Source organism: Microchirus variegatus, assembly GCF_963457635.1.
Source record: "Microchirus variegatus genome assembly, chromosome: 3".
Taxonomy (NCBI): Eukaryota; Metazoa; Chordata; class Actinopteri; order Pleuronectiformes; family Soleidae; genus Microchirus; species Microchirus variegatus.
Window position 1 is genome coordinate 37,958,839 of NC_139804.1, and position 25,346 is coordinate 37,984,184.

Genomic DNA, 25,346 nt, shown 5'->3' on the forward strand with positions numbered 1-25,346 from the left:
GACCTTATCGCCTTCATCCCTGAGGACAGACCTGGGTCAAGTTCAGCAGTGTGTGAAGAGGAGGATGAAGAAAGACCTCAGAGGAGGCAACAGAAAAGGAAGAGGGATGGGGAGGGTGAAGTGATCGACCTCCTCAGGGAAGACATGAGGCAACAGAGAGAGGCGGAGGAGAAGGGGGATGGAGAGATGAAAGATGTGTCCATAAAAAATATAATATAATAATAAAAATAATAATGATAATATTTTTTGATAAGAAATACACTGTTAAATAGTAGTATGTTGTATTTTAATATTTTAACATTAAAAGCTTTATATGTGTAGATATACAGTATATTCATGTGAGAGGTCAGGTGTCAGTTCATGTATTAATACACACATGTACATCCAAAACCTGGCTTATAACAGCATTTATTTTCAAAACAGGCATAACTTCAGAAGTTGGTCTTAATGTTTGTACATTCACAATATTTTCACAACAGTGATGCATAAAAAGTGATCACAAACAATTAAAAATGAAGCTGCAATATGTACAAATATTGTTCTTAAATCTGCAAGGATTATGTTTACATTGATTTAAATAAAGTGTCAGTGTCATTGGACACATATATTTGAGCATTTATGTTGTTCTTGCCATAATGACTTGATATTTAGCTGTTTCTATGAAAGCAAGACAATTCAAATGTATGTGTACAGCACATCATTCATTCACAGCAGGAACTCAGTGTGTTTAACAGAAATAAAAAGAGGCAGATGTGTTATATTCTGTAGTTTTCACTGGTCAGTCACAATTAATTTGACAAGTGTTTCTCATACAAACCACAAAGAACAAAGCTTCTCAGAGCAACAAAAAACTTTTCATCCCTGAGGCCGTAAATGAGAGGACTCAAACACCTCGCAGCGAGAATGAACACGATGTAATTAAAGTACCTGAGCTTAACATAGACCACCGGGTTAATCTTAAGCACAGCAGCTTGAATGAAAGGACACCACAGCTGGAAAAGACAGAGGAACAGCTGAAAGCCATGAAGAACCACAGTTCTGAGGCCTTTCCATGATGACTTCCTGTTCTGTCCTGATGCAGCTCTGGCCACCTTCATTATTTGAAAGTACGAGAACATGATTACGATACACATGATCAGGAAGTAAAACTGACTTATTGCAGCCCTAAGATGACCCTGCCAGGCGTGTATGATGAAGCTCTCCACAACACATAAGAGCCTCTGGGTGTAGTAGCTGTGGCTCGCAGTCGCAAAGAAGCTGGAGAGAAAAATCACATCGGGCAGAGCGCTGATGCAGTGAATGATGATGATGCAGTGCAGAGCGCTGCGTGTGGAGCACATCTCTCCGTGTCGCAGTGGCATGCAAATGGCCACGAAGCATTCCAATGTCATCGCTGTCAGAGTCACTGGAGTGACTATAGCGTAAAAAGAACCACTCAAATACAAGACAAGACACGCTGACACCGGTATGGGGAATTGAAAGTACATTGAAAGGAGCAGAATATTACTCACGATTAAAATCACACAATCAGACATGAGAGTCAGTGCAAAGAAGATGTAGCGCATGGATGTGTAGAAGAAATCCTTCATGAAAAAGACTGTGATCAGCGAAAAGTTGATGCAAAGGAAAAGTAATATGATAAATTGAACTGCAATTAAGTCATTGTTTGCATACAGTGTAGTGTTATTGGCTGCCATTTTCTGTCGTTTTCAGTTAAAGCCAAATGTGCATTTTTAAAGAAACACAGCTACGAGTCATTTAGCTCCAACAAAAGATAAAAAATAATTCAAGAATTCAATAAAGGTCATTTTGAATCAACAGGTTAAAACTGATTATAAAAACATGCACATCATTTTAGTTTCTCATGTGTAAATACAATTAATCTGGAGACTCAGTTTACCAAACCGTTCTCAGTTTACCAAAACCGTTCCTGAAAAGTGGTTCACAGTCAGTGTTTCCTGCTGAGCTCTGTGCAGCACAGTGAGCAACAACTGTGTGTGAAGACTTTATAACAGTAACTGCAACACATCACAAGTTTATTCACCAGTGTTGTCATCAACGACAAACCTCACAGGTGATGGTTACTACAGTTACTGTGTTTGTGAGTAAGAGAAACATTTTTTTCCCATTACTGTTTACATCATACATTTGGATTATGAAACATTTTATAGATTATATTTTGAACAATACAATAACAGCCCAACAGGACAGAAGTCTCTCCCTGCACCAACCTCCTCATGTAGCCAACATTCTCTTTATTATTTCAAGTAAATACTGTCGAACCACATAATGCTAAATTGTGAACGCATTTTACAACTCTTCTACACGTCAGCTTGTTTGTGAATCCATTCTTATCCGAGCCCTCACAGGACGCTACAATATTTTCTTTGGAAATACCTGGTATAAAAAGTTTGAAAACCAATATACAAAACAACTGATGAATCAGTTTTGTTGTTCGGAGACAGGCTCGCGTGAGCATTTTACCGGATCCCCACAGATCCAAAGAGTGAGCGGTGGTGAATCGCTGCTCGAAAATGAGCTCACAGCGAACAGAAGAAGCCTGAGTGATGGGAACAAACACAAGTAACAGATTTCATGGTTAACTCTTGGTAAATCACTGACTGGATTTATCAAGAGCTCGTCTGCACAGCAACATTAACACAGCAGTTATTTACATTACACTGCATGTTGCTCATGCTAACATATTGCTACGCTATGCGAACACAACACCGTCTCCCAATTAATGGGCTGGACCCTACAGGGTGTGGATTCGTCTGCTGGATGTCGTCTAAATGCATCACAGTACAGCGACATAGGCTGTCCCAATTCAAACAGTCTACGTCGACTCCTTCGTATGCGGCCGACGTTAGCTTGGTTGATAGGTCTGGTTGGTGGTATGAAAGAAACATGAATATCCCTGTGAAAAGTCCATGCCACAGTGATATTCTACCATGTAAAGTAGGGCATTTAAGTAGAAGAATGCAACAGTTATTTTTTTATCTCAAGTGAGTGCTAACAACAGTGGTGGCAATACCACAACAAAACATCTCAATAACTTGATACATTTTTAAAGTGTTGTCTTGGTCTCATGACAAACTTTGAACATCGTGATGAAGACGACTGTTTGAATACAAATTGTCACTGAACCAGAGAGTTGTTGGGATTTTTGCAGTTAATCACCTTGTTGGAGAACAGCATGTTAATCAATAAGTACTGAAACATTGAACAATTGGACATGTGCATTCAAAAGTTTAGAGAAGGTTAACTCAAAGGTCCCAAATTATACCCTATTAACCCAAGTTAAACTAGGCCCTGGTGCCCTAATGAACATAGATAGATAGATAGATAGATAGATAGATAGATAGATAGATAGATAGATAGATAGATAGATAGATAGATAGATACTTTATTCATCTCACAGAGAAATTCACAATGTCTGTGTCATGCTTTAGTCAAAATATCATAAGGATGAAGCACAATAACAGTTCAATAACTCTGCCAAAACAGCCTTTTTCAGAACGCTCGGTTTTGTGCCTGATCATTTACATGTGAATGAGACCCAGGTAAACACACATCCACTGCTTCCAGGGGAGTGTCGATCTAACTTACTATCCACAGCCATACTGTCGCCACTTATCACCTATTGTCATGCACCGTCGTCACAACCCCCGCTCCATATACCCCATAATAATGTCCGTTTACCCGTTTGTTTGTTTTATTTGCACAGAAAAAAAAATACATAATATTTAATGCGATACACAATAGATAAAAACAGGTGTAGGAGGAGGGATAAAGCATTTATAGCTTATACTAGGCCCTCCTCCTCTATAGTAATCAAAAATGAATTATAATCAATAAGTAATATAGCAAAATAATACACTGCGTTTCACCGTAATGCATAGAGTGACCACGATTTTGGCTTCTCGCGATCATAAAAACATTAAAATCGAAGAAAAATGATTAATGCGCCGCGTGGCGCAGCGTGTATGTAAATTCCCATGCTAGAAAAAGACCCTGAACGCACCAGTGTTACTGCGGCTCCGACTGACGTGTGTGGATCAACAACACAAGGAGAGAACGTGGAAACACGACAGAAAGGCAGCCTTTGGTTGAGAAGAAATGTAGGACAACATCTACATCTTTCTGCAGTGCTTTCAAACGCGTGCTCCTCATATCACCGATCCACACATGTCACGCGCTAACTGCAGGCACGTAACTGGTGCGTTCAAGGTGTCCCTCCAGCATAGGAATTTACACACACGATCAACAACAAAGGGCTTGTGAAGCTTGTGAACTTTTTTTCATAAATAAAATATATCCACTGGACACACAAGTCCTCTGAGGCTAGAAGTTTGTGTAAAACACTGTGCTCCACTGTGCAACCACTCTTCCTACCTCGCCTGCACTCTCGTATTTCACAGGGACAAGGGGGAGCTACGGTGGAGCTGTGAAGTACTCTGTGAAGTACTCTGTGAAGTACTCTGCCTGGCAGGGTGCCAACATTCACGGTGAAATGTCCGCACTGTCGTCACTTGGTCGGGAAGTGTAAACATCACATGTTTTATAGCCTATACTTACACAAAGTGAAACCACTAAAACTTGACTGAGTCTTGTTTTTTCACATTTTGGGGACTGGTATGGCCCACTGAGTCCCAAATATAAGTACTAAAAGATTAAAAAGTTGATTTTGCACAATAGGGGACCTTTAAAGGTGAAGTAAGTAGTTTATAGTGCCATCTAGAGGAAAGGCTGAAATTTACAACAAAGAACTGCTCCTCTGCTCACCCCCTCCCTTCCCTGAGCGCTACGGTGTCCTCAGCCGGTCAAATGTCGTCCTCGTCGTCTTTCTCCGTGTCAGCAGATGAGGTTCGTGAGGCGAGGGAGAGGGCGGAGCTACCGTGGCCGTAGCAGACGAAGCGGAGAGAGTGGAGGCGGGACTTCAGCTACAAGTAAAGAGACGCTTGATTTGTTCTCTCGCGTTTGTCCTTACAGGCTCCAGTAGAAACATGGCGTTGTGGCAACGCAGTAGCGGCCCGCGACCATGTTATTTTACATTACTTTTTGAAACACTACAAAAATGAAACAAAGAATATTATACAGCGACTAGACAATGCAGGAGCACATAATATGTATGAAAAAGTGGATTTTGGGTTATATAAACCCATAAATACTACACAGTGTCCCTTTAAATTCACCTGTAAAAGTTATTATACATTTTAGATGCATTCTGAAATTTAATCCAAAAGCCAAACATCTATAACTTTTGGTGAGTTGTGTATGTTAATCATTTTATTTGGTTGTAATAAAATGATGCTCAATGTATCCCCATCAGAGGTGAGCTCACCTCTTCACCAGGGCCAAAAAACATTCCTAAACGATAAGCATAATGTAATGCCTAGAATATGCCTATAATGATAATTTCAACTCTGAACAGAAACAGCACCATGCGCAATTTTAAACCCCTTGTGAAAAATTATTGATACATCTTCCCCTGTTGTCTTTTGTCTCTGAAAAGTCCTATTTTGGAAAGAATGGACCTGCAGGAAAATGTTATTTCCTTGCAGACCAAAAAAAAGGGATAACCTATATATATAAACTATATATATACAGTATGAAGTATGTATATATTACTTTGATAAGTCTGTTCACAGTGTTTTACATTATATTTGTTTTATCATGAGCATTAATAATATACTTTTTAAACATTTCATTCATTGTTGTTTTTGTTGACTTTAATGATTGAATCCGCTGTTTCAGTATTGCAAGTGTCCAGGATCACGGGAAGGAGTGATCAGGAAGCCCACTGCTGCAACTTTGCCCTGGTATGTCCTCATGGATGAGGTGCTGGGACAGAAGCAGTCCATTGCTCCGCCTGACCTTATCGCCTTCATCCCTGAGGACAGACCTGGGTCAAGTTCAGCAGTGTGTGAAGTGGAGGATGAAGAAAGACCTCAGAGGAGGCAACAGAAAAGGAAGAGGGATGGGGAGGGTGAAGTGATCGACCTCCTCAGGGAAGACATGAGGCAACAGAGAGAGGCGGAGGAGAAATGGATGGAGAGATGAAAGATGTGTCCATAAAAATTATAATATAATAATAATAATAATAATATTTTTTTGATAATAAATTCACTGTTAAATAGTAGTATGTTGTATTTTAACATTAAAAGCTATATATGTGTAGATATACAGTATATTCATGTGAGAGGTCAGGTGTCAGTTCATGTATTAATACACACATGTACATCCAAAACCTGGCTTATAACAGCATTTATTTTCAAAACAGGCATAACTTCAGAAGTTGGTCTTAATGTTTGTACAATTTACAATATTTTCACAACAGTGATGCAAAAAAAGTGATCACAAACAATGAAAATGAGGCTGAAATATATACAAATATTGTTCTTAAATCTGCAAGGATTATGTTTAAACAGTGTCAGTGTCATTGGATATTTGAGCATTTATGCTGTTCTTGCCATAATGACTTGATATTTAGCTGTTTCTATGAAAGCAAGACAATTCAAATGAATGTGTACAGCACATCATTCATTCACAGCAGGAACTCAGTGTGTTTAACAGAAATAAAAAGAGGCAGACGTGTTATATTCTGTAGTTTTCACTGGTCAGTCACAGTTAATTTGTGTTTCTCATACAAACCGCAAAGAACAAAGCTTCTCAGAGCAACAAAAAACTTTTCATCCCTGAGGCCGTAAATGAGAGGACTCAAACACCTCGCAGCGAGAATGAACACAATGTAATTTAAGTACATGAGGTGAACATAGACCACCGGGTTAATCTTAAGCACAGCAGCTTCAATGAAAATACACAACAGCTGGAAAAGACAGAGGAACAGCTGAAAGCCATGAAGAACCACAGTTCTGAGGCCTTTCCATGATGACTTCCTGTTCTGTCCTGATGCAGCTCTGGCCACCTTCATTATTTTAAAGTACAAGAACACGACTACGATACCCATGATCAGGAAGTAAAACTGATTTATTGCAGACCTGAGATGAACCTGCCAGGCTAAGCTCATCCACATCTCCAGACTACATAAGAGCCTCTGCGTGTAGTAGCTGTGACGCTACAATATTTTCTTTGGAAATACCTGGTATAAAAATTTTGAAAACCAATAAACAAAACAACTGATAAATCAGTTTTGTTGTTCCAAAACAGTTGGAGACAGGCTCGCGTGAGCATTTTACCAGATCCCCACAGATCCAAAGAGTGAGCGGTGGTGAATCGCTGCTAGGAAATGAGCTCACAGCGAGCAGAAGAAGCCTGAGTGATGGGAACAAACACAAGTAACAGATTTCATGGTCAACTCTTGGTAAATCATTGACTGGATTTACCAAGAGCTCGTCTGCACAGCAACATTAACACAGCAGTTATTTACATTACACTGCTTGTTGCTCATGCTAACATAATTATTGCTACGGTATGCTAACGCAACACCGTCTCCCAATTAAGGCACTGGACCCTACAGGGTGTCGGCTAGATTCGTCGGCTGGATGTCGTCTAAATGCATCACAGTACAGCGACATAGGCTGTCCCAATTCAAACGGTCTACTTCGACTCCTTCGTATGTGGCCGACGTTAGCTTGGTTGGGAAGGACAGGTCTAAAAGATAAGCATAATGTAATGCCTAGAATATGCCTATAATTATCATTTCAACTCTGAACGGAAACAGCACCATGCGTAATTTAAAACCCCTTTGGGAAACATTACTGATACATCTTCCCCTGTTGTCTTTTGTCTCTGAATAGTCCTATTTTGGAAAGATTGGACCTGCATTAAAACATTACTCCCTTGTAGGCAAAAAAAAAGGGGATAATAAAAAATATATATATACAGTTTGCATACAGTATTGTAGCGTGTTGTGTCGGAGACAGGGGACAACAACTGCGTCTCCACACCCACTGTCACAGTGAACCGGATCCTTCAACCTCCGCAGCCGCCGTCATATGAGACCAAACAGGCAATAGATGATCTCCGGAGCTGCAACGGTTTGGAAAACTCGGCTCGCCTGGCCCTTGCCAAGTGAGTGGTGGCAGAGGAGAAACTCAGAGGCTAGAGTCATTGAGCCATCCACTAGACCCTGGGAGGCTCCGGTGGTTTTGGTTAAAAAGAAAGACGGCGCCTGGTGGTTCTGTGTAGATTACCGCCGCCTCAACAAAGTCACTCGTAAAGACTCCTACCCACTGCCCCGGTTGGATGATGCCCTCGACTGGGTTGCAGGGTCCAGTTGGTTCAGCACCCTTGACCTTCAGAGTGATTATTGGCAAGTGGAGTTGGCACTGGATGCACACCCTAAGACCGTCTTCTCTATTGACCAAGGGCTATGGCAGTTCAAGGTGATTCCCTTTGGCTTTTGCAATGCTCTGGCTACCTTTGAGTGCATAATGGAGAGGGTCTTGGCGGACATATCCCGGCAGCAATGTGTGGTCTACCTGACGATCTCCTCATCCATGCAACCAACTTTGAGGCTGAGCTTTCCAACATTGAGGCAGTTTTTGGCGCCATTAGTTGAGCCGGATTACGCCTTCATCCCAAGAAGTGTCACCTGTTTCAGCGGGAGACATTCTTCCTGGGACATTTGGTCAGTGCTGCAGGGGTGTCCACCGATACGCCCAAGGTTGCAGCAGTGAGCAATTGGCCCCTACCACACAATAACGGGAGCTACGGAGTTTCCTGGGCCTTGCTACATATTACCAATGTTTTTTGAAGGACTTTGCCACTATTGCCAGCCCCTTGCACCGGTTGACACAGAAAGGACAAGTGTTTTGCTGGAGTGAGGATTGTGCCCATGCTTTCGCACATCTCCTGTTAGCACTCACCAGTGTTGGCCTACTCAGGAAGGGGAGCATGGTGAGCAGGTGGGCTGTGTCACCTGTCGAGAGCTGCTGGCTGTGATCCTAGACCTCCGCCACTATCGACCATATATCTATGGGAAAAAGTTCCTCTTGCGCACCGATCATGCATCGATCGCCTGGCTCCTCAATTTCAAAGAGCCTGAAGGACAACTTGCAAGATGGCTTTAGATACTTCAGGATAATGACTTTCAACTTTATGATTCGCCACCGGGCCGGGCGACTGCACACAAATGCTGATGCATTATTTTGACACCTATGTGTGGAAGAAGACTGTCGGCAGTGCTAGCGTGCGGAGGAGCGGGGTGCAGTTACTCCTCGGATGGCTGCTCTGCGAAGTCCCTCAGCAGCTGGTGGCGGGCCTCCTTTGGCCTCCATCAGGCCCCATGGACCTGGACCCTGACCGGTTTCGGCATGACCAGAGGCAATACCCTACTCTCTCCCCTGTCTTGGGCTGGGTGGGGGCGGGTCAAAGGCCGAGCTGGACAGCTGTCTGCCCTTGACACAGAGACCGAAGCCCTGTACTCCCAGTGGTCTGCACTTACCGTACATGACGGATTTCTACACCGCCGCTGGAAAACCCCTGATGGCATTCGTGAAGTCTTCCAGCTGTTGGTGTCCCACGGGCTTTGCGACACTGTTCTCCAGCTGGTTCATGGTTCAGTGGGTGCAGATTATTTTGGGGTCACCAAGACTCATCGTTTACGGTCACGGTTATACTGGCCAGGATGCGGTCAAGATGTAGAAATCTTTGTGCATCAGTGTTACACCTGTACTGCCAAAAAGGGACCAACCCAGCGCTCACATGCTCCCCTACAGCAATATCAGGTGGGGGCTCCCATGGAGCGGGTGGCTGTTGACATCCTTGGTCCATTCCCTGTCACTGAACAAGGTAACTGTTACATTGTGGTTGCCATGGACTATTTTATCAAGTGGCCTGAAGCTTATGATCAGAGTGCGGCCACCACTGTTAAGTGCCTGGTGAACCAGAACATCTGGTTCATACAGAACGGCTGTACAGAACGGCTGTCCAGGAGTCCACCAAATTCACCCCTGCAGCTCTCATGTTCGGACGAGAGCTACACACCCCTGTGGATCTGGTGTTCGGACTACCTTCGGAACCAGAGGTGGCAGGTGCGCCCAGCCTGTACTACTATTATCATCTCCGGGAACGGCTGCGAAGTGTGCACAAGATGACCAGGCCGGCACTTACGGATGCTGGATGCCGACAGAAACACACATATGACTCTCACTCCAAGGGCCAGGTGTGGGTCTACAGTCCGGAGAGGAAGAGGGGCCTCTCACACAAACTAATGAGCCATTGGACTGGTCCTTGTACTGTCAGATGTGGTGAACCGGGTGCGACTGATCAAGAGGAACAGGGTCGTAGTACTCCACCGTGACCGGCTGGCGCCCTACCAACCACTGGTGCCATCTGAAGAAGAGAACAACCAGATCTCACCACAGAGGCTACGGGGCGGCCCCAACGACATATTCACCCTCCCCAACATCTTCAAGACTTTGTGGTGGACACAGAGGTTGCTGGGGACACCTAACAGCTAGGTGGGAGCTGTGTAGCGTGGGGACTGGGTTTTCCCAGCATGCTTTGGGGCAGATATCAGCTGAGTCTGTGTGATGTTATAGTGGTTATTTCGCTGAGTTATCTGTGTGTGTAGTATGTGCATGTTCATGTTCTGTGGCTTGTTCTTTATTGTTATTCAAAGACAGTTATGTGGAACCATGACTCAGGTTCGTCATTGTTTTCATGACTCCCCATTCTGTGTACAATACAGCCTTCAATAAAATGTTCCTTTGAATGCAAAGTTCGATGTCCGTGTCCTTCTTGCCATCTTAAAAGAAAACCATGTCACAGTATGTAGTATGTATGTATTACTTAACTTTACATTAAGTATGTTCAGTGTTTGACATTATATTTGTTTTATCATGAGCATTAATAATATACTTTTTAAACATTTCTTTCCTTGTTGTTTTTGTTGACTTTAATTTAAAAAAAAAACTTAGGATTGAAAGTGTCACTGCTGCCTGTCCTTATCAACTTCATTGATTGATAACTCCTCTTAATTTTCCTTCAGCTTCATTTACAACTTGCAGAACGATAACTTCACACAGGTTAACGTGAGGTGACGTGGGGCCCCTTTAGGGAGGTTTCCTACAGAGATGTCATTGCAAATCAACCATTGTTGTTTAATGGGGACGGGGATGCGGATGGTCACTGATGGATTTAGGCTCTGAGTGTCGGCTGCCCGCTATCGGTTCGGGGCCCCAAGCAGTTGCCTGCCTTGCCTGTTCATAAACTGCACGTCTACCGGTAGCGCAATGAAAGTGAGAAAGTGCGTTAATGATTAACGCATTAATTCCACAATTTAATCATCCTGCGTTAATCGTTAATTTTGACAGCCCTAATTTTTTGATAATGAATACACTGTTAAATAGTAGTAACTTGTATTTTAATATTTAAACATTAAAAGCTATATATGTATATACTATAGATATACTGTATATTCGTGTGAGAGGTCACGCTAACTCAGTGAGTAATGGTGTCAGTTTATATATTAATACACACATGTACATCAAAAACCTGGCTTACAACAGCATTTATTTCAAAACAGGCATAACTTCAGAAGTTGGTCTTAATGTTTGTACATTCACAATATTTTCCCAACAGTGATGCATGAAAAGTGATCACAAGCAATGAAAAGAGAGATCCTGCAGCTGAGGTTGAAATATGTACAAATATTGTTCTTAAATCTGCAAGGATTATGTTTTCATTGATTGAAAGAAAGTTTCAGTGTCATTGGATATTTGAGCATTTATGTTGTTCTTGCCATAATGACTTGATAATTAGCTGTTTCTATGAAGGAAAGACAATTCAAATGAATTTGTACAGCACATCATTCATTCACAGCAGTAACTCAGTGTGTTTTACAGAAATAAAAAGAGGCAGACGTGTTATATTCTGTAGTTTTCACTGGTCAGTCACAATTAATATGACAATTGTATTTTATACAGACCACAAAGAACAAAGCTTCTCAGAGCAACAAAAAACTTTTCATCCCTGAGGCCGTAAATGAGAGGACTCAAACACCTCGGAGAAAGAATGAACACAATGTAATTAAAGTACCTGACTTTAATGTAGACCATCGGGTAAATCTGAAGCACAGCGGCTTCAATGAAAATACACCACAGCTGGAAAAGACAGAGGAACAGCTGAAAGCCATGAAGAACCACAGTTCTGAGGCCTTTCCATGATGACTTCCTGTTCTGTCCTGATGCAGCTCTGGCCACCTTCATTATTTTAAAGTATGAGAACATGATTACAATAAACATGATCAGGAAGTAAAACTGACTTATTGCAGACCTAAGATGACCCTGCCAGGTGTGGAAGATGAACTTCTCTGCAAAACAAATGTCGCTTTTTGTGTAAAAGCTGTGGCTCGCAGAAGCAAAGAAGATGGAGACAGAAACCATCCAGGGCAGAGCGCTGACACCATGAATGATGAGGATGCAGTGCAGAGCGCTGCGTGTGGAGCACATCTCTACGTGTCGCAGTGGCATGCAAATGGCCACAAAGCGTTCCAGCGTCATCGCTGTCAGAGTCACCGGAGTGACAAAAGTGTATAAAGACACAGCCACATACACAATAAGGCACAATGACATATGTATGTTCAATTCAAAGTGAAAGAAAAGGAGCAGAACATCACTCAGGATTAAAATCACACAATCAGACATGAGAGTCAGTGCAAAGAAGATGTAGCGCATGGATGTGTAGAAGAAATCCTTCATGAAAAAGACTGTGATCAGCAAAAAGTTGATGCAAAGGAAAAGTGATATGAGAACCTGAACTATAATCATCTTGTCGTCGATCACACGCACTGAAGAGTCATTGGCTGCCATTTATTGTGGTTTTCAGTTAAATCCAAATGTGCATTTTTAAAGATACACAGATACGAGTCATTTAGCTCCAACAAAAGATCTAAAATAATTCAAGAGCTCAATAAATGTCATTTTGAATCAACTGGTTAAAATTGATGATAAAAACATGAGCATCATTTTAGTTTCTCCAATGCAATAAATCCAAAGACACAAGACTCAGTTTACCAAACCCTTCCTGAAAGGTTGTTCACAGTCAGTGTTTCCTGCTGAGCTCTGTGCAGCACAGTGAGCAACAACTGTGTGTGAAGACTTTATAACAGTAACTACAACACGTCGCAAGTCTATTCACCAGTGTTGTCATCAACGACAAACCTCACAGGCGATGGTAACTATAGTAACCGTCTTTTTGAGTAAATAAAAGTTTTTTTCCCCACTCACTGTTTACGTCACGTTTGAGTTTACGAAATATTTCAGGACCTCCTTATTAAGGATATTTAAAGGGGACATATGTTACATATAAACAATAGCAGCCTTTTACATTTTAAACTGCCATTAAACTAATACTAATGTGTAAATGTTACATGGTTAAAGGTAGAATAGACAGGTTTTTATTTTTATGTTAGAATATGCATAAAGCATTCTTAATATTTGCATAGATGCAGTAGATGTTTTCACCACTGCTACTTACAGGCTGGATTGAGAAACCTGGTGTTTTTGAGTAAGCCATAATTCTCCTGCCAATGTTCTTAGACTCTTGTACAGTACTTTGACAGTGAGCTGACTTTCTTCAAAAAAACAAAAAGTATCTAGGAATGACTTGACATTTCCCATCATAATAGTTGAAAGTATTTGCAAACCTCTTAAATAGTACTATGTTGTATTTTAACGTTTTAACATTAAAAACTATATATGTATAAACTGTAGATATAATGTATATTCATGTGAGAGGTCAGGTGTCAGTTTATATATTAATACACACGTGCATCCAAAACCTGGCTCATATCAGCATTTATTTTCAAAACAGGCATAACTTCACAAGATGGTCATAATGTTTGTACATTCACAATATTTTCACAACAGTGATGCATAAAAAGTGATCACAAACAATGTGTCACGATCCACACTCTCACCCACACTCACTTTCACATTCCAAGCACATTCCTGGTGTTTTCCCTGCTTCCTGGTCTTCTCTCTCTCTCTCTGCAGGAGGCGTGATTGACCTACATTCAGAATGACGCTGGTGATCTCTCCACCTGCACGGCTCCACCCCAGCTCAGTTCTCGTTCACCGTTCGATCTTTCCTAATAGATCGAAACATTACGAACTGACCATAAATGGACCCTGCAGACAGAGAAGCAGTCAGGCAAACGTGAGCAGCTCAAGGCGAAGTCATCGGTAGACATGACATCTTATTATCGGACATCGTATCATCTGTTAAAGAGCTAGCTGCTAGCCTTAATTCGCTGCTTTATCCGCTTTCACCCACTTCTCCACCGATCTACGCCATTCCTTCCTCTTCGGCTTCCGTCGTGTCTGCACGGGAACCCTACGTTCCCATACCTGAACGTTTCTTCGAGGAACTTAACAAATGCTCTAGTTTTTTGTTTCAATATTCTCTCGTGTTTGACTTGCAACCTGTTCCCGAGGTGTATCACGACTTGGGAGAGGCGTTCTCCAAGGACCGGGCCCTCTCACTGCCGCCCCATCATCCTTACGACTGCGGCATTGACCTCCTTCCCGGTGCAACCTTACCTTCTAGATGCCGCTCCAATTTGTCAGGAACTGAGAGGCAAAGTATGGAGAATTATGTGAATCAGTCCTTGGCTGCCGGACTGATTCGTCCCTCCTCCTCTCCCGTCGGTGCAGGGTTCTTCTTTGTCCAGAAGAAGGACGGCTCACTGAGACACTGCATTGACTACAGGGGCCTGAACGATATCACTGTAAAGAACTGATACGCCCTTCCCCTGTTGGACGCCGCTTTCAGTCCCCTGAGTAAGGCGCAACTGTTCTCCAAACTGGACTTACGCAACACCTACCACCTTGTCCGAATCCGAGAAGGTGATTAATGGAAGACGGCTTTCAACACTCCTATGGGGCACTTCAACGCACATATGACTCCTGCTCTAAGGGCCAGGACTTTACTCCCGGGGCGCAGGTGTCGGTCTACAGTCCGGAGAGGAAGAGGGGCCTCTCACCCAAACTAATGAGCCATTGGACTGGTCCTTGTACGGTCCTTGAGAGACTGTCAGATGTCGTGAACCGGGTGCGACTGATCAAGAGGAACAGGGTCGTAGTGCTCCACCGTGACCGGCTGGGACCCTACCAACCACTGGTGCCATCTGAAGAAGAGAACTCAGGCTCACCTCAGGTCATCAACTTGCCGGATCTCACCACAGAGGCTACGGGGCGGCCCCAACGACATCTTTACCCTCCCCAACATCTTCAAGACTTTGTGGTGGACACAGGGGTTGCTGGGGACACCTAACAGCTAGGTGGGAGCTGTGTAGCGTGGGGACTGGGTTTTCCCAGCATGCTTTGGGGCAGATATCAGCTGAGTCTGTGTGCTGTTATAGTGGTTATTTCGCCGAGTTCTCTGTGTGTGTAGTGTGTGCATGTTGACAGTTATGTGGCACCATGACTCAGGTTCGTCATTGTTTTCATGACTCCCCATTCTGTGTACAATACAGCCTTCAATAAAATGTTCCTTTGAATGCAAAGTTCAATGTCCGTGTCCTTCTTGCCATCTTAAAAGAAATCCATGTCACAGTAAGTAGTATGTATGTATTACTTAAAGGTACAATATGTAGTATTTATGGGTTTATATAACCCAAAATCCACTTTTTTATACATATTATGTGCTCCTGCATTGTCTAGTCGCTGTATAATAGTTTTTGTTTCATTTTCGTAGTGTTTCAAAAAGTCATGTTAAATAACATGACCGCGGTTGCATAGCCACTGTTAGCAGCGAGACGCCATGTCTCTACTGGAGCCTGTAAGGACAAACGCGAGAGAAAAAATCAAGCGTCTCTTTACTTGTAGCGGAAGTCCCGCCTCCTCTCTCTCCGCTTCGTCTGCTACGGCCACGGTAGCTCCGCCCTCTCCCTCACCTCACGAACCTCATCTGCTGACACGGAGAAAGACGACGAGGACGACATTTGACCAGCTGCGGATACCGTAGCGCTCAGGGAAGGGAGGGGGTGAGCAGAGCAGCAGGTCTTTGTCGTAAATTTCAGCCTTTCCTCTAGATGGCACTATAAACTACTTATTTCCCCTTTAACTTTACATTAAGTATGTTCAGTGTTTGACATTATATTTGTTTTATCATGAGCATTAATAATATACTTTTTCAACATTTCTTTCATTGTTGTTTTTGTTGACTTTAATGATTGAATCATCTGTTTCAGGATTGTAAGTGTCACTGCTGCCTGACCTTATCGCCTTCATCCCTGAGGACAGACCTGGGTCAAGTTCAGCAGTGTGTGAAGTGGAGGATGAAGAAAGACCTCAGAGGAGGCAACAGAAAAGGAAGAGGGATGGGGAGGGTGAAGTGATCGACCTCCTCAGGGAAGACATGAGGCAACAGAGAGAGGCGGAGGAGAAGGGGGATGGAGAGATGAAAGATGTGTCCATAAAAAATATAATATAATAATAAAAATAATAATGATAATATTTTTTGATAAGAAATACACTGTTAAATAGTAGTATGTTGTATTTTAATATTTTAACATTAAAAGCTTTATATGTGTAGATATACAGTATATTCATGTGAGAGGTCAGGTGTCAGTTCATGTATTAATACACACATGTACATCCAAAACCTGGCTTATAACAGCATTTATTTTCAAAACAGGCATAACTTCAGAAGTTGGTCTTAATGTTTGTACATTCACAATATTTTCACAACAGTGATGCATAAAAAGTGATCACAAACAATTAAAAATGAAGCTGCAATATGTACAAATATTGTTCTTAAATCTGCAAGGATTATGTTTACATTGATTTAAATAAAGTGTCAGTGTCATTGGACACATATATTTGAGCATTTATGTTGTTCTTGCCATAATGACTTGATATTTAGCTGTTTCTATGAAAGCAAGACAATTCAAATGTATGTGTACAGCACATCATTCATTCACAGCAGGAACTCAGTGTGTTTAACAGAAATAAAAAGAGGCAGATGTGTTATATTCTGTAGTTTTCACTGGTCAGTCACAATTAATTTGACAAGTGTTTCTCATACAAACCACAAAGAACAAAGCTTCTCAGAGCAACAAAAAACTTTTCATCCCTGAGGCCGTAAATGAGAGGACTCAAACACCTCGCAGCGAGAATGAACACGATGTAATTAAAGTACCTGAGCTTAACATAGACCACCGGGTTAATCTTAAGCACAGCAGCTTGAATGAAAGGACACCACAGCTGGAAAAGACAGAGGAACAGCTGAAAGCCATGAAGAACCACAGTTCTGAGGCCTTTCCATGATGACTTCCTGTTCTGTCCTGATGCAGCTCTGGCCACCTTCATTATTTGAAAGTACGAGAACATGATTACGATACACATGATCAGGAAGTAAAACTGACTTATTGCAGCCCTAAGATGACCCTGCCAGGCGTGTATGATGAAGCTCTCCACAACACATAAGAGCCTCTGGGTGTAGTAGCTGTGGCTCGCAGTCGCAAAGAAGCTGGAGAGAAAAATCACATCGGGCAGAGCGCTGATGCAGTGAATGATGATGATGCAGTGCAGAGCGCTGCGTGTGGAGCACATCTCTCCGTGTCGCAGTGGCATGCAAATGGCCACGAAGCATTCCAATGTCATCGCTGTCAGAGTCACTGGAGTGACTATAGCGTAAAAAGAACCACTCAAATACAAGACAAGACACGCTGACACCGGTATGGGGAATTGAAAGTACATTGAAAGGAGCAGAATATTACTCACGATTAAAATCACACAATCAGACATGAGAGTCAGTGCAAAGAAGATGTAGCGCATGGATGTGTAGAAGAAATCCTTCATGAAAAAGACTGTGATCAGCGAAAAGTTGATGCAAAGGAAAAGTAATATGATAAATTGAACTGCAATTAAGTCATTGTTTGCATACAGTGTAGTGTTATTGGCTGCCATTTTCTGTCGTTTTCAGTTAAAGCCAAATGTGCATTTTTAAAGAAACACAGCTACGAGTCATTTAGCTCCAACAAAAGATAAAAAATAATTCAAGAATTCAATAAAGGTCATTTTGAATCAACAGGTTAAAACTGATTATAAAAACATGCACATCATTTTAGTTTCTCATGTGTAAATACAATTAATCTGGAGACTCAGTTTACCAAACCGTTCTCAGTTTACCAAAACCGTTCCTGAAAAGTGGTTCACAGTCAGTGTTTCCTGCTGAGCTCTGTGCAGCACAGTGAGCAACAACTGTGTGTGAAGACTTTATAACAGTAACTGCAACACATCACAAGTTTATTCACCAGTGTTGTCATCAACGACAAACCTCACAGGTGATGGTTACTACAGTTACTGTGTTTGTGAGTAAGAGAAACATTTTTTTCCCATTACTGTTTACATCATACATTTGGATTATGAAACATTTTATAGATTATATTTTGAACAATACAATAACAGCCCAACAGGACAGAAGTCTCTCCCTGCACCAACCTCCTCATGTAGCCAACATTCTCTTTATTATTTCAAGTAAATACTGTCGAACCACATAATGCTAAATTGTGAACGCATTTTACAACTCTTCTACACGTCAGCTTGTTTGTGAATCCATTCTTATCCGAGCCCTCACAGGACGCTACAATATTTTCTTTGGAAATACCTGGTATAAAAAGTTTGAAAACCAATATACAGTGAGTGAGCGGTGGTGAATCGCTGCTCGAAAATGAGCTCACAGCGAACAGAAGAAGCCTGAGTGATGGGAACAAACACAAGTAACAGATTTCATGGTTAACTCTTGGTAAATCACTGACTGGATTTATCAAGAGCTCGTCTGCACAGCAACATTAACACAGCAGTTATTTACATTACACTGCATGTTGCTCATGCTAACATATTGCTACGCTATGCGAACACAACACCGTCTCCCAATTAATGGGCTGGACCCTACAGGGTGTGGATTCGTCTGCTGGATGTCGTCTAAATGCATCACAGTACAGCGACATAGGCTGTCCCAATTCAAACAGTCTACGTCGACTCCTTCGTATGCGGCCGACGTTAGCTTGGTTGATAGGTCTGGTTGGTGGTATGAAAGAAACATGAATATCCCTGTGAAAAGTCCATGCCACAGTGATATTCTACCATGTAAAGTAGGGCATTTAAGTAGAAGAATGCAACAGTTATTTTTTTATCTCAAGTGAGTGCTAACAACAGTGGTGGCAATACCACAACAAAACATCTCAATAACTTGATACATTTTTAAAGTGTTGTCTTGGTCTCATGACAAACTTTGAACATCGTGATGAAGACGACTGTTTGAATACAAATTGTCACTGAACCAGAGAGTTGTTGGGATTTTTGCAGTTAATCACCTTGTTGGAGAACAGCATGTTAATCAATAAGTACTGAAACATTGAACAATTGGACATGTGCATTCAAAAGTTTAGAGAAGGTTAACTCAAAGGTCCCAAATTATACCCTATTAACCCAAGTTAAACTAGGCCCTGGTGCCCTAATGAACATAGATAGATAGATAGATAGATAGATAGATAGATAGATAGATAGATAGATAGATAGATAGATAGATAGATACTTTATTCATCTCACAGAGAAATTCACAATGTCTGTGTCATGCTTTAGTCAAAATATCATAAGGATGAAGCACAATAACAGTTCAATAACTCTGCCAAAACAGCCTTTTTCAGAACGCTCGGTTTTGTGCCTGATCATTTACATGTGAATGAGACCCAGGTAAACACACATCCACTGCTTCCAGGGGAGTGTCGATCTAACTTACTATCCACAGCCATACTGTCGCCACTTATCACCTATTGTCATGCACCGTCGTCACAACCCCCGCTCCATATACCCCATAATAATGTCCGTTTACCCGTTTGTTTGTTTTATTTGCACAGAAAAAAAAATACATAATATTTAATGCGATACACAATAGATAAAAACAGGTGTAGGAGGAGGGATAAAGCATTTATAGCTTATACTAGGCCCTCCTCCTCTATAGTAATCAAAAATGAATTATAATCAATAAGTAATATAGCAAAATAATACACTGCGTTTCACCGTAATGCATAGAGTGACCACGATTTTGGCTTCTCGCGATCATAAAAACATTAAAATCGAAGAAAAATGATTAATGCGCCGCGTGGCGCAGCGTGTATGTAAATTCCCATGCTAGAAAAAGACCCTGAACGCACCAGTGTTACTGCGGCTCCGACTGACGTGTGTGGATCAACAACACAAGGAGAGAACGTGGAAACACGACAGAAAGGCAGCCTTTGGTTGAGAAGAAATGTAGGACAACATCTACATCTTTCTGCAGTGCTTTCAAACGCGTGCTCCTCATATCACCGATCCACACATGTCACGCGCTAACTGCAGGCACGTAACTGGTGCGTTCAAGGTGTCCCTCCAGCATAGGAATTTACACACACGATCAACAACAAAGGGCTTGTGAAGCTTGTGAACTTTTTTTCATAAATAAAATATATCCACTGGACACACAAGTCCTCTGAGGCTAGAAGTTTGTGTAAAACACTGTGCTCCACTGTGCAACCACTCTTCCTACCTCGCCTGCACTCTCGTATTTCACAGGGACAAGGGGGAGCTACGGTGGAGCTGTGAAGTACTCTGTGAAGTACTCTGTGAAGTACTCTGCCTGGCAGGGTGCCAACATTCACGGTGAAATGTCCGCACTGTCGTCACTTGGTCGGGAAGTGTAAACATCACATGTTTTATAGCCTATACTTACACAAAGTGATACCACTAAAACTTGACTGAGTCTTGTTTTTTCACATTTTGGGGACTGGTATGGCCCACTGAGTCCCAAATATAAGTACTAAAAGATTAAAAAGTTGATTTTGCACAATAGGGGACCTTTAAAGGTGAAGTAAGTAGTTTATAGTGCCATCTAGAGGAAAGGCTGAAATTTACAACAAAGAACTGCTCCTCTGCTCACCCCCTCCCTTCCCTGAGCGCTACGGTGTCCTCAGCCGGTCAAATGTCGTCCTCGTCGTCTTTCTCCGTGTCAGCAGATGAGGTTCGTGAGGCGAGGGAGAGGGCGGAGCTACCGTGGCCGTAGCAGACGAAGCGGAGAGAGTGGAGGCGGGACTTCAGCTACAAGTAAAGAGACGCTTGATTTGTTCTCTCGCGTTTGTCCTTACAGGCTCCAGTAGAAACATGGCGTTGTGGCAACGCAGTAGCGGCCCGCGACCATGTTATTTTACATTACTTTTTGAAACACTACAAAAATGAAACAAAGAATATTATACAGCGACTAGACAATGCAGGAGCACATAATATGTATGAAAAAGTGGATTTTGGGTTATATAAACCCATAAATACTACACAGTGTCCCTTTAAATTCACCTGTAAAAGTTATTATACATTTTAGATGCATTCTGAAATTTAATCCAAAAGCCAAACATCTATAACTTTTGGTGAGTTGTGTATGTTAATCATTTTATTTGGTTGTAATAAAATGATGCTCAATGTATCCCCATCAGAGGTGAGCTCACCTCTTCACCAGGGCCAAAAAACATTCCTAAACGATAAGCATAATGTAATGCCTAGAATATGCCTATAATGATAATTTCAACTCTGAACAGAAACAGCACCATGCGCAATTTTAAACCCCTTGTGAAAAATTATTGATACATCTTCCCCTGTTGTCTTTTGTCTCTGAAAAGTCCTATTTTGGAAAGAATGGACCTGCAGGAAAATGTTATTTCCTTGCAGACCAAAAAAAAGGGATAACCTATATATATAAACTATATATATACAGTATGAAGTATGTATATATTACTTTGATAATAAATTCACTGTTAAATAGTAGTATGTTGTATTTTAACATTAAAAGCTATATATGTGTAGATATACAGTATATTCATGTGAGAGGTCAGGTGTCAGTTCATGTATTAATACACACATGTACATCCAAAACCTGGCTTATAACAGCATTTATTTTCAAAACAGGCATAACTTCAGAAGTTGGTCTTAATGTTTGTACAATTTACAATATTTTCACAACAGTGATGCAAAAAAAGTGATCACAAACAATGAAAATGAGGCTGAAATATATACAAATATTGTTCTTAAATCTGCAAGGATTATGTTTAAACAGTGTCAGTGTCATTGGATATTTGAGCATTTATGCTGTTCTTGCCATAATGACTTGATATTTAGCTGTTTCTATGAAAGCAAGACAATTCAAATGAATGTGTACAGCACATCATTCATTCACAGCAGGAACTCAGTGTGTTTAACAGAAATAAAAAGAGGCAGACGTGTTATATTCTGTAGTTTTCACTGGTCAGTCACAGTTAATTTGTGTTTCTCATACAAACCGCAAAGAACAAAGCTTCTCAGAGCAACAAAAAACTTTTCATCCCTGAGGCCGTAAATGAGAGGACTCAAACACCTCGCAGCGAGAATGAACACAATGTAATTTAAGTACATGAGGTGAACATAGACCACCGGGTTAATCTTAAGCACAGCAGCTTCAATGAAAATACACAACAGCTGGAAAAGACAGAGGAACAGCTGAAAGCCATGAAGAACCACAGTTCTGAGGCCTTTCCATGATGACTTCCTGTTCTGTCCTGATGCAGCTCTGGCCACCTTCATTATTTTAAAGTACAAGAACACGACTACGATACCCATGATCAGGAAGTAAAACTGATTTATTGCAGACCTGAGATGAACCTGCCAGGCTAAGCTCATCCACATCTCCAGACTACATAAGAGCCTCTGCGTGTAGTAGCTGTGACGCTACAATATTTTCTTTGGAAATACCTGGTATAAAAATTTTGAAAACCAATAAACAAAACAACTGATAAATCAGTTTTGTTGTTCCAAAACAGTTGGAGACAGGCTCGCGTGAGCATTTTACCAGATCCCCACAGATCCAAAGAGTGAGCGGTGGTGAATCGCTGCTAGGAAATGAGCTCACAGCGAGCAGAAGAAGCCTGAGTGATGGGAACAAACACAAGTAACAGATTTCATGGTCAACTCTTGGTAAATCATTGACTGGATTTACCAAGAGCTCGTCTGCACAGCAACATTAACACAGCAGTTATTTACATTACACTGCTTGTTGCTCATGCTAACATAATTATTGCTACGGTATGCTAACGCAACACCGTCTCCCAATTAAGGCACTGGACCCTACAGGGTGTCGGCTAGATTCGTCGGCTGGATGTCGTCTAAATGCATCACAGTACAGCGACATAGGCTGTCCCAATTCAAACGGTCTACTTCGACTCCTTCGTATGTGGCCGACGTTAGCTTGGTTGGGAAGGACAGGTCTAAAAGATAAGCATAATGTAATGCCTAGAATATGCCTATAATTATCATTTCAACTCTGAACGGAAACAGCACCATGCGTAATTTAAAACCCCTTTGGGAAACATTACTGATACATCTTCCCCTGTTGTCTTTTGTCTCTGAATAGTCCTATTTTGGAAAGATTGGACCTGCATTAAAACATTACTCCCTTGTAGGCAAAAAAAAAGGGGATAATAAAAAATATATATATACAGTTTGCATACAGTATTGTAGCGTGTTGTGTCGGAGACAGGGGACAACAACTGCGTCTCCACACCCACTGTCACAGTGAACCGGATCCTTCAACCTCCGCAGCCGCCGTCATATGAGACCAAACAGGCAATAGATGATCTCCGGAGCTGCAACGGTTTGGAAAACTCGGCTCGCCTGGCCCTTGCCAAGTGAGTGGTGGCAGAGGAGAAACTCAGAGGCTAGAGTCATTGAGCCATCCACTAGACCCTGGGAGGCTCCGGTGGTTTTGGTTAAAAAGAAAGACGGCGCCTGGTGGTTCTGTGTAGATTACCGCCGCCTCAACAAAGTCACTCGTAAAGACTCCTACCCACTGCCCCGGTTGGATGATGCCCTCGACTGGGTTGCAGGGTCCAGTTGGTTCAGCACCCTTGACCTTCAGAGTGATTATTGGCAAGTGGAGTTGGCACTGGATGCACACCCTAAGACCGTCTTCTCTATTGACCAAGGGCTATGGCAGTTCAAGGTGATTCCCTTTGGCTTTTGCAATGCTCTGGCTACCTTTGAGTGCATAATGGAGAGGGTCTTGGCGGACATATCCCGGCAGCAATGTGTGGTCTACCTGACGATCTCCTCATCCATGCAACCAACTTTGAGGCTGAGCTTTCCAACATTGAGGCAGTTTTTGGCGCCATTAGTTGAGCCGGATTACGCCTTCATCCCAAGAAGTGTCACCTGTTTCAGCGGGAGACATTCTTCCTGGGACATTTGGTCAGTGCTGCAGGGGTGTCCACCGATACGCCCAAGGTTGCAGCAGTGAGCAATTGGCCCCTACCACACAATAACGGGAGCTACGGAGTTTCCTGGGCCTTGCTACATATTACCAATGTTTTTTGAAGGACTTTGCCACTATTGCCAGCCCCTTGCACCGGTTGACACAGAAAGGACAAGTGTTTTGCTGGAGTGAGGATTGTGCCCATGCTTTCGCACATCTCCTGTTAGCACTCACCAGTGTTGGCCTACTCAGGAAGGGGAGCATGGTGAGCAGGTGGGCTGTGTCACCCGTCGAGAGCTGCTGGCTGTGATCCTAGACCTCCGCCACTATCGACCATATATCTATGGGAAAAAGTTCCTCTTGCGCACCGATCATGCATCGATCGCCTGGCTCCTCAATTTCAAAGAGCCTGAAGGACAACTTGCAAGATGGCTTTAGATACTTCAGGATAATGACTTTCAACTTTATGATTCGCCACCGGGCCGGGCGACTGCACACAAATGCTGATGCATTATTTTGACACCTATGTGTGGAAGAAGACTGTCGGCAGTGCTAGCGTGCGGAGGAGCGGGGTGCAGTTACTCCTCGGATGGCTGCTCTGCGAAGTCCCTCAGCAGCTGGTGGCGGGCCTCCTTTGGCCTCCATCAGGCCCCATGGACCTGGACCCTGACCGGTTTCGGCATGACCAGAGGCAATACCCTACTCTCTCCCCTGTCTTGGGCTGGGTGGGGGCGGGTCAAAGGCCGAGCTGGACAGCTGTCTGCCCTTGACACAGAGACCGAAGCCCTGTACTCCCAGTGGTCTGCACTTACCGTACATGACGGATTTCTACACCGCCGCTGGAAAACCCCTGATGGCATTCGTGAAGTCTTCCAGCTGTTGGTGTCCCACGGGCTTTGCGACACTGTTCTCCAGCTGGTTCATGGTTCAGTGGGTGCAGATTATTTTGGGGTCACCAAGACTCATCGTTTACGGTCACGGTTATACTGGCCAGGATGCGGTCAAGATGTAGAAATCTTTGTGCATCAGTGTTACACCTGTACTGCCAAAAAGGGACCAACCCAGCGCTCACATGCTCCCCTACAGCAATATCAGGTGGGGGCTCCCATGGAGCGGGTGGCTGT

General features: G+C 42.6%; 3 protein-coding genes across 3 annotated transcripts; all 3 read right to left on the reverse strand.

Moving 5' to 3' along the window:
- Nucleotides 1-788: 788 nt before the first annotated feature.
- On the reverse strand, nt 789-1,697 carry LOC310925192 (odorant receptor 131-2-like; the record flags this gene model as incomplete). Its single annotated transcript, XM_083887074.1, has 1 exon — nt 789-1,697. The coding sequence occupies one exon, from the start codon at nt 1,695-1,697 to the stop codon at nt 789-791; it is 909 nt and encodes a 302-aa protein (XP_083743200.1).
- Nucleotides 1,698-10,205: 8,508 nt separating this feature from the next.
- LOC310925193 (odorant receptor 131-2-like) lies at nt 10,206-12,779 on the reverse strand (the record flags this gene model as incomplete). Its single annotated transcript, XM_083887075.1, has 2 exons — nt 10,206-10,299; nt 11,878-12,779. The coding sequence occupies 2 exons, from the start codon at nt 12,777-12,779 to the stop codon at nt 10,206-10,208; spliced, it is 996 nt and encodes a 331-aa protein (XP_083743201.1).
- Nucleotides 12,780-16,973: 4,194 nt separating this feature from the next.
- LOC310925194 (odorant receptor 131-2-like) lies at nt 16,974-17,882 on the reverse strand (the record flags this gene model as incomplete). Its single annotated transcript, XM_083887076.1, has 1 exon — nt 16,974-17,882. The coding sequence occupies one exon, from the start codon at nt 17,880-17,882 to the stop codon at nt 16,974-16,976; it is 909 nt and encodes a 302-aa protein (XP_083743202.1).
- Nucleotides 17,883-25,346: the final 7,464 nt, after the last annotated feature.